The 12,294-nt window shown below is 43.6% G+C and overlaps 1 protein-coding gene across 2 annotated transcripts in view; it reads right to left on the reverse strand.

Moving 5' to 3' along the window:
• Positions 1-1,245: 1,245 nt before the first annotated feature.
• Positions 1,246-12,294, reverse strand: part of LOC310788308 (rab11 family-interacting protein 4A-like) — a gene marked incomplete at its 3' end in the record, with an annotated part of 159,343 nt that continues 148,294 nt past the window's right edge. For both annotated transcript variants that reach the window (XM_083649870.1, XM_083649869.1), the window contains exons 14-15: positions 7,148-7,291; positions 1,246-1,362 (exon numbers count right to left, since the gene is read on the reverse strand). In XM_083649870.1, the coding sequence (XP_083505996.1) occupies positions 1,246-1,362; positions 7,148-7,291 (261 nt within the window). The remainder of the gene's footprint in view (positions 1,363-7,147; positions 7,292-12,294) is intronic.

Genomic DNA, 12,294 nt, shown 5'->3' on the forward strand with positions numbered 1-12,294 from the left:
GATGCGGAAGGACCCAAGGAATCCAGGGAAAAAAGAAGTTTGATGATAGACCATACGGTTCAGAAGTTATGGACCAGAATGTAAAGAGGGCTGTTATAGCTCCACCATCTGCTCAATTTGTGTAATTCTTTCGTGTAGAATAAAAGGCCCCTCTGTGCACCTCCCTACCAAGTTTCGTAGCTGTAGCTGTTATGGTTTCTGAATTACAGCTAATTTACTGCAAGATTTTTCGAAACCCCATGCAAGTCAATGGGGAAAAAAAATATTATGACATCATAATTGCTCGAGTGACATTAGTGATGGCATCACAATTGCTTGACTGACTGATGACATCACAAATACAACCTAATTGCCAAAGGTAATTAAGGTAATTAAGCTATACACGGGGCCAGAATTCAACGTTTTGATGCACTGTGGGCTCAATTTTTGCTCGATCGAAAATCTGGTTTGATACTTTTGTGTAGAACAGTGTAACGATGCAGATACTGAAGTTTGGTGTCGTTTGAAGAAAAAATGTGGGAGGAGTAGGGTTTAATTCGTTTTTGCAGTTTTTGCAGTTTTGCTGTCTTTAAACTTCATAATTGGCCATAGGTTGCATTGTACAAAAGTTTCCCCTCATTTAGGCGCACATTTCGGTGAAAGTTGCAAAGCCGTAGCACGTATGCCTGATTTTTTATGAATTTTTAAAGTTTTAAACTTTAGACGGTCGCTGTCGTGCCACCGTTAGGACTATTGGCCCCAAATTTGTGTCAAAGACGTTTGGCATGGGACTGGACCTTTGTGCAAAGTTTGGTTAGTTTTCATCCATGGGAAGTCGAACTTCCCGGGAGGAAGAAAAAAAAAATAATAATACAGGCAAATACAATAAGTGGCCCTGCCGCTTCGCTGGCCCGGCCACTAATAATAAAGGCAAATACAAGAAGTGGCCTGGCCGCTTCGCTGGCCCGGCCACTAATTACAGGACATTGTAATTTTCGAAGCAAATACATACAATGGGAGTAGGCTAGTCCGTTCCACAGACTCACTGGGAGTCATTGTGCTAAGCTAACTAGCAGAAAGTCACTACTTTCTACTGCTCGCACAGAGAAGAGAAGGGCATCTATCTTCTCGTCTTACTAACGTGAATATGGCAAATAGAAGAATCTCCCAAAATATTGCCGTGTTCCTTATGGGCTAGGAGGTAGTGAATGGATGTAATCAATTGTAGATCATCACAAGTATAGCAATGCAAGGTTGTGTGTGTGTTTAACTCTTGATCTCCAGGATGGAGGGGTTGTGGTCGAGAATGGCCAGAATGATCTTGTCCATGTACTGCCTCAGACGGAAGTTGATCTCCTCCTGCTCCTTCAAAGCCTCCACCAGCTGTGTGTGTGTGTGTGAGAGAGAGAGAGGGGGAGAGAGAGAGAGAGGGAGGGAGAGAGACGGGGAGGGGGAGAGAGGGAGAGGGGGGAAAGAGGGAGGGAGGGAGAGATTAATAAAAACTACAACAAGAGAACACGTGGAAGTAGAACTGCTCAAACTGTTCAAAATGCAACTGAGTGCTCGCTGAAGGCGAATACAGTAGTAAACATAAATATGCAGATAGTCCATGGATTACCAAGGGATTACAAAATGCCTGTAAAAAGAAAAATATACTATATAAAGAATTCATAAAGTACAGTACTATAGAGGCAGAAAATACATAGAAATAAAATAAAAAAACAAGCTAACTAACATTATGAGGATATGTAAGAAGGAATACTATAATAAACTGATAGTAATAAAAACAACATCAAAGGATTATGGAATGTATTAAACAGTATTATTAGAAATGGATCTAGAAACACTAGTAGCTACCCACAGTATGTTCTAGATAATAAGACCTTAAATAATATGGATGATGTGGTTAATGGATTTAATACATTCTTTGTTGGTATGGGACCTAATTTGCCAGACAAAATCAATAAGCCAGAATGAGCCAAAGAGGGATCTGACAATGGCTATGTTGATAGAAATCAATCTTTCTCAGTGCAGTGGATGCAAAATAAATAATGGACATTGTAAACAAATGTAAGAACAAAACTTCCACCGACTCAAATTGAGTAGATATGAAAATAGTCAAGAAAGTCATTGAAGGTATTGTAAAGCCATTAACTTACATAATGTAACGTGCCATTCCTAACTGGTACATTTTTAAGCAAAATGAAAATTGCAAAAGTAATACCGCTATATAAGTCTGGAGATAAACACCTTTTACGATCTATAGGCCTGTTTCTTTACTTTCTCAATTCTCCAAGATTCTAGGAAAACTATTCACTGTAAGACTAAACACATTTCTCGAGAAGTACACAAGCATTGCTAACAGAACATCAGTATGGTTTCAGGTCAAACAGGTCAACCTCTTTGGTGCTGATAGAATTAATTGAAGAACTCACCAATTGTATAGATAAAAAAGGTATGCATTGGGAGTATTATAGACCTAAAAAAAAGTCTTTGATATAATTGATCACAATATTTTATTAGATAAATTAGAAATGTACGGTATCAGAGGGGTTGCACTAAATTGGCTAACAAGCTATCTAAGAAGAAGGCAACAATTTGCAAATATGGGTGAGCATAATTCATCTTGCCTGGACATAACTTGTGGGGTACCTCAAGGATGCAGTTGTATTCATATTTCAACTTCAATATCTTATTAGGGATTTTGAGACCTGGTATGCAGTTTCAAGGGTGGGAAGAGCATTTTCAATCTCCAATAGCCTCCTCCCTCTTTCCTTCTTGGCAGTGGACTCATATGAGATTATATCCCCGCGAATGACAGCCTTTAAAGTTTAGAATAAAAGAGAAGAGGATAGCACTCCAAGTTAAACTTTTTATTGCCTGCAAACGTTTCGGCCTGTTAACCCTTCATCAGTGCAGTAGCAAACAAATCAGGTATCACACAGGTGACTATATCATGGCAGCACTGGCTCAGGTGTGGTGATTGTCACCTCATGAGGTGACAATCACCACAAAAGATGTAATTTACACCCTGTTGCAGCTGGAGTGCAGTTCTCCTATCTCGGTGCACGATGCGTCCAGAGTGCTTTACCCAGTACACTGACTGTATGAGAGTACCTCATAGGACCCAACTTCAAACAAACAGAACTATCCCTTTAAGACGAGAGTAGTAAACATTTCCCCGCTGTTTGGGTGTGTTAATCATCATAAATCCAGTCTGATATAAATCGTCAGGTGACGGTCATCATCTCAGTTGTCGTTCAGAAATTTTACTTTCAGAGCAGGGGGGATATTTAGTGATTTGGGGGGAAGTACAGCAGACAGATACTGTCTTGCTTTATTTTTTATTATGCTTTCCCTAGCTGAATGTTGGTATTGGCACAGTGTGGTAGAAGGATATTTTAGGATATTTAAATGAATAATAAAAACGCACCTATTAAGATTTTGCAAATTTTTTGTTAAAGCTGAGCCTGCAGCTACAATGAACCAGCCCAGTCCCACTCCCACCCCTCCTCCCTCTACTGCTTGTCCAAGCAAAAACCCTTTCACCATGGCAGCTAGTGGGAGAATGACTGAGGAAAGGATAAATGAGTGCCACCTAACTGTGACCAGGTTAATTCGTCTCTTTTTTCCCCCCTGTCTCCTCTTAAAAATAAAAAAAGAGCCGACAACAACCAGTCCCATTTGTTTCTGGGGTTTTTTCTCTTAAAAATAATACCCATCCCTACTCTTTGCACTGCATTGTTTCTCCAATACGGGACAAAGCACGTACCGTATCAGTTCAATACGGAACACGTCTTTTTGTTTACAAATACAGGACGATTCCGTATTTCAATAATGAGAGACTAGTAGAAAGTATAAAGCTTTAATGATACAACATTAATTTTGGCGTATGACTCCATGATATGATGATGCTCTCCTGAGATGATGAGAGGGCGTCGTCAGTGAAGAATAGGATAGGAAATCCCCCATAGGGAATTCTTCGATCAGGAGTCATGACCGATGGTGGTGGTCAGGGGAGGAGGTGGGGCGAAAACAATTGCTTCAGCGATAATGATCAGCAACTGAGAATGACACATACACAGCACATAGCAAACAGAGTAAACATGGACCCTGATATACTACGCTGATTAGGTGATTGGGATCAGCTGGAGAGGAATACCTTGGGCTGATTGGTTATTGCCACATGTGTGGTAAACTGTGAATGGGTGAGGAGACAGCATCAGAGAAAGGGGGCGAGCCTAACAATGAATGGGTTATACATCCTCAAAGAAAGGGGGCGTGCACTGTGATATGACGAGACTGGGCGTTGGCTGTTAAGTAGTCTTCATTATTGAAAATAGTCCAAGACTTCATTTCAATAATGAGAGACTAGTAGAAAGTATAAAGCTTTAATGATACAACATTAATTTTGGCGTATGACTCCATGATATGATGACGCTCTCCTGAGATGATGAGAGGGCGTCGTCAGTGAAGAATAGGATAGGAAATCCCCAAAAGAAGATAAAGTTAAATTGGATAAATGGCAATTTAACTTTATCAGGGGATCATGGAGCTCACCAAAAAATAAATAAATGTAGGCTATGAGGGCAAAATGCATGCTGGTAGATGAAGGCCAGCTATGCGGGTTATTCACTATGAGGGGCAAAATGCATGCTGGGACATGGGCCAGCTATGCGGGGTTATTTACTATGAGGGACAAAATGCATGCTGGAAGATGTAGGCCAGCTATGCATGCATGCTGGGAGATGTAGGCCAACTACGAAGTCTGTTGTTGACTTGAGACGGACTCCTGGCTGGAGGGAAATGGCCGCTTTGCTTGAACCGATTTACTCCATGAATGGAGAGATATTCCTTAGCAAGGAAAAGATTGACGACGAGCAAAACAACCAGAACATGAGGACGATCAGACAGCGACTACAGCGAAGCCGGTAAGAGCGAAAACAATTGCTTCAGCGATAATGATCAGCAACTGAGAATGACACATACACAGCACATAGCAAACAGAGTAAACATGGACCCTGATATACTACGCTGATTAGGTGATTGGGATCAGCTGGAGAGGAATACCTTGGGCTGATTGGTTATTGCCACATGTGTGGTAAACTGTGAATGGGTGAGGAGACAGCATCAGAGAAAGGGGGCGAGCCTAACAATGAATGGGTTATACATCCTCAAAGAAAGGGGGCGTGCACTGTGATATGACGAGACTGGGCGTTGGCTGTTAAGTAGTCTTCATTATTGAAAATAGTCCAAGACTTCATTTTAAGGGACGGTTGTCAACCCTAGCTAGAACATGCTGGATTCTGTTGATGTGCGGCTCATTGGCCGAAACTCCAGAACAATACCACACAATAGCCAGTGAAACCCTGCATGCAAATGAATACCGGCTGCCTCCAGAGCACATAAACCTCTCTCTCAGAGTCAATTTTTATCTGACAAAATACACCTATTTACTGATCCAAAAACGGCTGCATTTTAGTTCATCCTCTTTTTTTGTGTACTAATGGGAAAAAAGAAAAACAATAAAAAAAACGTATTTCGCGTTTCCCTGAAACTCAGAATTTGTGATTCGCAATTAGAATATCATGGAAAAGTTAGTTTTTTTTTCATAATTCCTTTCAAAATGTGAAACTTTCATAGATTATAGATTCATTACAAACAAAGTAAAGTATTTCAAGTATTTATTTGTTTAACTTTGCATAAGTCTGGCTCCCATAAAAAACCCCAAAACAGTATTTCAAGAAATTAAATATCACATAAAACCAATCAAAAACCGGTATTTTCAAAACAGAAATGTCGATCTTCTGAAAAGTTATGTTCATGCCTGCACTCAATACTTGGTCGGGAATCCTTTTGCTTTAATTACTGCCTCGATGCGCCATGACTTTTCCATGATATTCACAATTTTTGGAAAGGATCTGTATATATTTTTAGCACCGGTATTGGAACAGGGGCAAATTCGGCCCCAGACCACGTGTGGCGTGTGGCAACCGCGCAGGGCATCCCTGGGTTATGGCTAGATGGGGTAGAGCCACGGATGGAGTGATGTGAAATTGTGGCAATTGTTATTATTCCATGTAATTTGTGTTACTTCTTGCATAGTGTTATGACGAAAGAAAAGATACAACAGGGTGAGTTAAAGGATACATCCCACCAATATTCAAGTAGCCTCTAATAGAGTGTGTGTGTGTGTGTGTGTGTGTGTGTGTGTGTGTGTGTGTGTGTGTGTGTGTGTGTGTGTGTGTGTGTGTGTGTGTGTGTGTGTGAGTGAGTGAGTGAGAGTCTCCCCCTCCAATGATGATCACAGGTACCCAATATGTTGCATGCATTTCTGATCACCAATACCATTATTATTATTATTTTTAGGGCTTTATAGCGTGAATGAGAGGGGCAGCTATTATTGTTTTTGTAAAAATGGCAGCACTCAAAGCATGCAATAATACATCTAAGATAGGCTGCTAAGAAGGGCTACCCCAAAATGCCTGGGTTAAACACATTAAACTGGCCACAGAGATGACTCCTACTAACAGTACCCACAGGTAAGTTTGCCGCCCACAGTAAAAACCTCAGACTTTTCTTCCTCTCCTTTTACACACAACATACAGGGGCAGGGAGGGAATGAAGCACGCAACATTTAACATGAATGAAATGAGGGTTAAAACTGAATTCGCCCAGCTGGCGAGACACCCCCGAAACCGTCCGACTCCCCGGGTAAATGATGGCTTTTGGTCGGCGGTGCTGATAGCGCACGGTGGCGGGCTGGACGCTAGACACAAAACTGGAGAGCGGTGAGTCCTGGGCCCTGTCTGCAATGCCGTCCCCCCAAACGTCTCCTGCCACAGCAGCGGTGTGTGTGTGAGTCAGTGTGTGTGAGTTGAAATGAAGGCAGCGTCTCAAGCGGGCGGGGTCAGGCGTATTGAACCCCCCCCCCCCCCCCCCTTCGGGAAACGAGAGTGAAACTCACTGAGCGTCCCCGAGAGTCCCGAGCGTGAAGTGTCCTTTTCGTTCTATGACTGACTGAGTGATCCGGTGATCCTCATTTAATTTCTGGCGAGTTGACCAGCGTGCTCGCGCACGTGGTAAAAATAGGAAACAATACCCATCCCTACACCTATCCACCAGGCAACACAACCAATCAGGTCCTCCATCTGCTTGGCAAACTAACCTGGTCCCTGGAGGCGTTGTCGATCTCGGCTGCCAGGCTCTGGGCCTTGGTGCTGCATGCAAACAGGCTCCTCGCCTCGTACAGACTCAGACTGAGGATCTGAGCATTAAGGTCGTCGTTCTGATCTCGCAGCTTATGGTTCTCCTGGGGAGAGAGGGAGAGAGAGACAGAGAGAGACTTAATTTTTTCAGTGTTAAGGATTCTGGTGGAAACTTGCTCCAGTGCGCTCAGACCAGTCTGTGCGGTAATAAATAGATACTATCTATGTATTATCTATCGTGCAGCGATGGCCGGTGTTACCCAGCACCTCTGTATCCACTGAACCTGACACTTCAGGTAGCAGTCAGTAACAGCTGACTGCAACGGTGCGTCATCTCGCTGCGAAACCGATCGTGTCTTAGCTGACTACTGCCACTTACCTTTTGTCAAACCTCACCTATTTTTTGCTATCGTCATCTTTTTTCTGCCCGCGACACCCACAACGCTATTTATTAAGGCTCAAGGATCTGGGACTAAACACAGCAATGTGCGACTGGATCCTGGATTTCCTGACAGACCGCCGCCAGGTGGTGAGGGTGGGCAACCTCACCTCCTCCCCACTGACCATCAGCATAGGAGCGCCCCAGGGGTGCGTCTCCAGCCCCTTCTGGTACGATCTCTACACTAGGGCTGCAACAACTAATCGATTAAATCGATTAAAATCGATGATCAAATTCGTTGGCAACGAATTTGATTATCGATTCGTTGCCTCGCGATTAGTTGGACCGCAGAGCCATCTGTTTTGTTGATAAAAAACAACAGCTGATCGCAGCTGCTGCGGCGCAGTGCTGGCTACGTCACTCCCTGGCCCCGCTGTCGCGGAGCCGACTACGTCACTCGCCTTGCGCACGCGCAGTAAACGACAAACAACTTGGAAACATGGCCGAGGAGAAAGCAGCTTGACCCAAAACTTAGCAAGTTTGGGAGCACTTCATATTAACTGGAAATAAAAAGTCTGTTACGTGCAAAATGTGCAAAGCCGATCTTGCATGGCATGGCACCACAACGGCCCTGCGTGAACACCTTAAACGCAAACATGTTGGATCATTGGATGGTGCCAAGGGAGCTCAGCAGCGGGGTAAGTTAACGTTATTCTACTACAAACTCGATATGCATGTAAACTAGTGTTACATTATTAGACCCATGTGTATTGTTGTTTGAAGTGGAAATGTTCGTCTCACAGCAGATAGTTTGTTTTGTTTATCTAACGTTAACAGTCGATGCGCATTCCGCCCGCATCCAGGTCGACAACATTAACGTTATAGCCGACCGGCTAGTTAACGTTACGTTAACTTGCTAACGTTAGTGGTAGAGCAGACAGCAGATAGTTTGTTTTGTTTATCTAACGTTAACAGTCGATGCGCATTCCGCCCGCATCCAGGTCGACAACATTAACGTTATAGCCGACCGGCTAGTTAACGTTACGTTAACTTGCTAACGTTAGTGGTAGAGCAGACAGCAGATAGTTTGTTTCGTTTATCTAACGTTAACAGTCGATGCGCATTCCGCCCGCATCCAGGTCGACAACATTAACGTTATAGCCGACCGGCTAGTTAACGTTACGTTAACTTGCTAACGTTAGTGGTAGAGCAGACTTGGTCTGTAAACTAAGGCTAAAAGAGATGTTGTTAGGGGCGTGACCTACAGACGCAATGGTCGGAGATCTCTGAAGCTCTCACAAACTGTCCCTCATTTTTGCATTTAGTCAGGTTATCCACACAGCATTTTATACTCGCAAAGCAAAAAAGGAGCAACAGCCATGGGAGACACTAAAAATCAACAGAACTCGCCAATGCCACCGTCCAAACGCAAAGACATGGAGTTTTCTGAGGACGACGAGGAAGCTAATGCTAGCAACATCAACGTGGTCATTGAACTAGCACTAGCAAAACAACAGGCTAGCCTCGAGATGGCAGTCACACGGGCAGTTCACGCAGCTATCGACGGGATGAAGCTCTCTGTTGACAAGTTACAGAATAATATGGACACCCACATGGAAACAGTCAAGGGTCTGGTCGACAAAGTAGACCGCATACAGGGCGATACTAGGGCCTTGAAACGTGATGTGACTAACAACGCCTCCGAATTGGATAAGATGCGAGTGAAGGTGGCCTCACTGGAAGACCAAGACCGGAGAAACAACGTGAGGATTACAGGAATTGGTGCGGGCAGAGAGGGCAGCGATGCAATCGCTTTTTTGCAAAGCATGCTACCCAAATGGATCCCATCACTTGGGAAGGAAAAGGTCCAGATGGAACGGGCTCACAGGATTTACAGCCCTAAGAACGATGGTCAGACCACCATGATCTTCAAAGTACTCCGGTACCAAGACCGCAACGCTATCTTGCAGGGGGCCCGCGAGGCAAGGAAGAATACACCCATACAGGACGCGGGGAGGACCATCCGATTCTACGCAGATTACAGCGCCTTCACAAACGAAAGGAGAAAAGCCTATGCAGATGTGATGAAGGAGCTGTATGAGAGAGGCATCCCAGGTTTCCTGATCTACCCGGCCACTTTGAAGATGACGTTTAAAGGTGAGCAGCGTACCTTCACTTCGGCACGAGAGGCAGCGCAGTTCCTGAACAACGAGACCGGAGGCGGGGGGATCCCAGCGGGAGCAGCGCGCAGAAACCGGTTCCAAATTCCAGAGGAGAGGAATCAACAGGGTGAAAAGGACATGGATCAGACCACGGGCCCAGACAAGAATTAAGGAGCATTAAGACTTGACGAGTTTGCGTTTATTCGGCCATCTTGAAGGAGGACATTATTCTCTATTTTCTTTTCTTTTCGTTATTGCTGTCACGGACTGGAGATAATCGTACTGAGGTAAAAGTTTAAGTTATGATGGCAATCTGGTCAAGCAGCGTTACACACGGAGTTTTGATAGTGCATTGCTATACTTAACAATTTATATGTCACTTGACATTGGAATGTACGGCATATTAGGATAATGTTTCGTTATTATTATCAGAGTAATAAGTAGAATGCTTATAGGGTTGCGAAATACCTATCACTGGAACATTTCACTTTTATTTTTATTTTGGGATAACCTGAAGGGAAACTGACTTATATACGGGAGGGATAGATGTGAGCTTGGGAGATCTTGCAGAACTGCGTTTATGTGGATGTCACGTGTCATAGAAACACTGTCCGGGGGGGAGGGGGGGGGGCGGCGGGGGGAGAGGGGAGGGCTACGATCTCGGTGGTGCACACGTCAGGGACAGATCTTTTTCACTTACAGTTAGGAGGGTCAGGACCAGTTTTGATAATGGTTAAACTGTCAATTTTGAGTTATAATGTCCGGGGTCTGAATGCTAAAGTCAAAAGAGTGAAATGCCTAGATTTATTACGTCGTAAAAAGGTGGATATAGCGTTCATTCAGGAGTCTCATTTAAAAATAGAGGATGTCCCCCGCTTTCAAGATAGGCTGTACAAAGTTGCTGTGTCAACTAGTGGGAGCTCAAATTCTAGAGGAGTGGTTATTCTGATTAGAAGGAACTCGCCTTTAACGGTGGTGAAGACGAGCAATAACACCTGTGGTCGCATAGCATATATATGTACATCTTTATATGGTAAGAAAGTAGCTTTTGTGACAATATATGCACCAGCAGTCTTTGATCCTAACTTTTTTCCGGAGCTCACCAAGGAATTGTTATCAATATCTGAATATGAGCTGGTCATAGGAGGTGACATGAACGCAGTCTGCGATATCACACTAGATAGATCCACCCAATCAATCTCACATGCTCAGCAGTTAGCATCAACGGCTTTAAACACCATGATAGAAAATCTAAATTTAATTGACATATGGCGAATTCAGAACCCGGGCATTAAAGATTATACATGTTTTTCTGCCTACCATAAATCTTATTCCAGAATCGACTATCTTTTGATCTCTCGTAGCTTGAAGGGGTGTACAGAACCTATTCAGACACTAACAGCAACATTGTCAGATCATAATCCACTGACAATGACGATAGACTTGAGCCACAAGCTCAACAAAACCCCTAGATGGCGCTTTAACACAACACTTCTACAAGACCAGATATTTGTAGCACAGTTTAGAGAAAAGCTTGTGGAATTCATAGCCAACAATACAGGCTCAGTGGAAGATGCCATGTTTACATGGAGAGCCACCAAGGGATTTATCAGAGACTTTACATCCTCTTATGCATCTCACCTTAAGAAGTCGAGGGATCAAAGGATTGTTGAACTGGAAGGAGAATGTTACTCGCTTGAGAAACTACTAAAAAATAAATATTTAGAATCAGTGAGCAGGGAGTTAAGAGAGGCTAAGAGGGAGCTCAATGATCTGTTAAGGAGGCGGGCGGAATTCATCATGCATAGAGTTAGACAGAATTACTATTTTAATGGGAGCAAACCAAGCAGGTTATTAGCTCTGAAACTAAAACAGAGTGAAGCCAGAGCCTCAATAGATACAATACGATCACCCACTAAAGGACTTATATCTGACCCAAAGGAGATAAATGCCACGTTTCACTCTTTTTACAGCGATCTGTACAAATCAACACTTAACTATGATCCGGATAAATGCAATAATTTCTTACATAAACTGGACTTACCCATTCTAGAAGAACAGGAGGCAGAAGAGTTAGGCCGACCCATATCCTTAGGGGAGCTGGAAGAGGCATTGAAACTAACTAATAAGGGTAAATCGCCGGGCCCAGATGGTATACCTCCAGAGTTCCTGCTACATTTCTGGGACCTTCTGGGACCTGTTTTACTCGCTTCAACCTTGTCTGCTATTGAGAGGGGCTCTTTTCATGAACACACCAACGCCGCGTTAATATCACTGATCCCCAAAAAAGGGAAAGATCATAACGACTGTGCCAATTATAGACCGGTGTCTTTGATTGACGCAGATAAAAAGCTGTATTCTAAAGTGTTAGCGCTACGCTTGGAAAGACACATGGGGAAATTAATACATAAAGATCAGACGGGCTTCATGAAGGGACGTCTTGCTGCAGACAACATTCGGCGATTATTACATGTGATAAATGAAGTACAACAATCGGACACCCCATGCGCTATACTGTCACTCGATGCCGAGAAGGCTTTCGACAGGCTCGAATGGCAGTATCTGT

Source organism: Poromitra crassiceps, assembly GCF_964638095.1.
Source record: "Poromitra crassiceps genome assembly, chromosome: 13".
Classification (NCBI taxonomy): Eukaryota; Metazoa; Chordata; class Actinopteri; order Beryciformes; family Melamphaidae; genus Poromitra; species Poromitra crassiceps.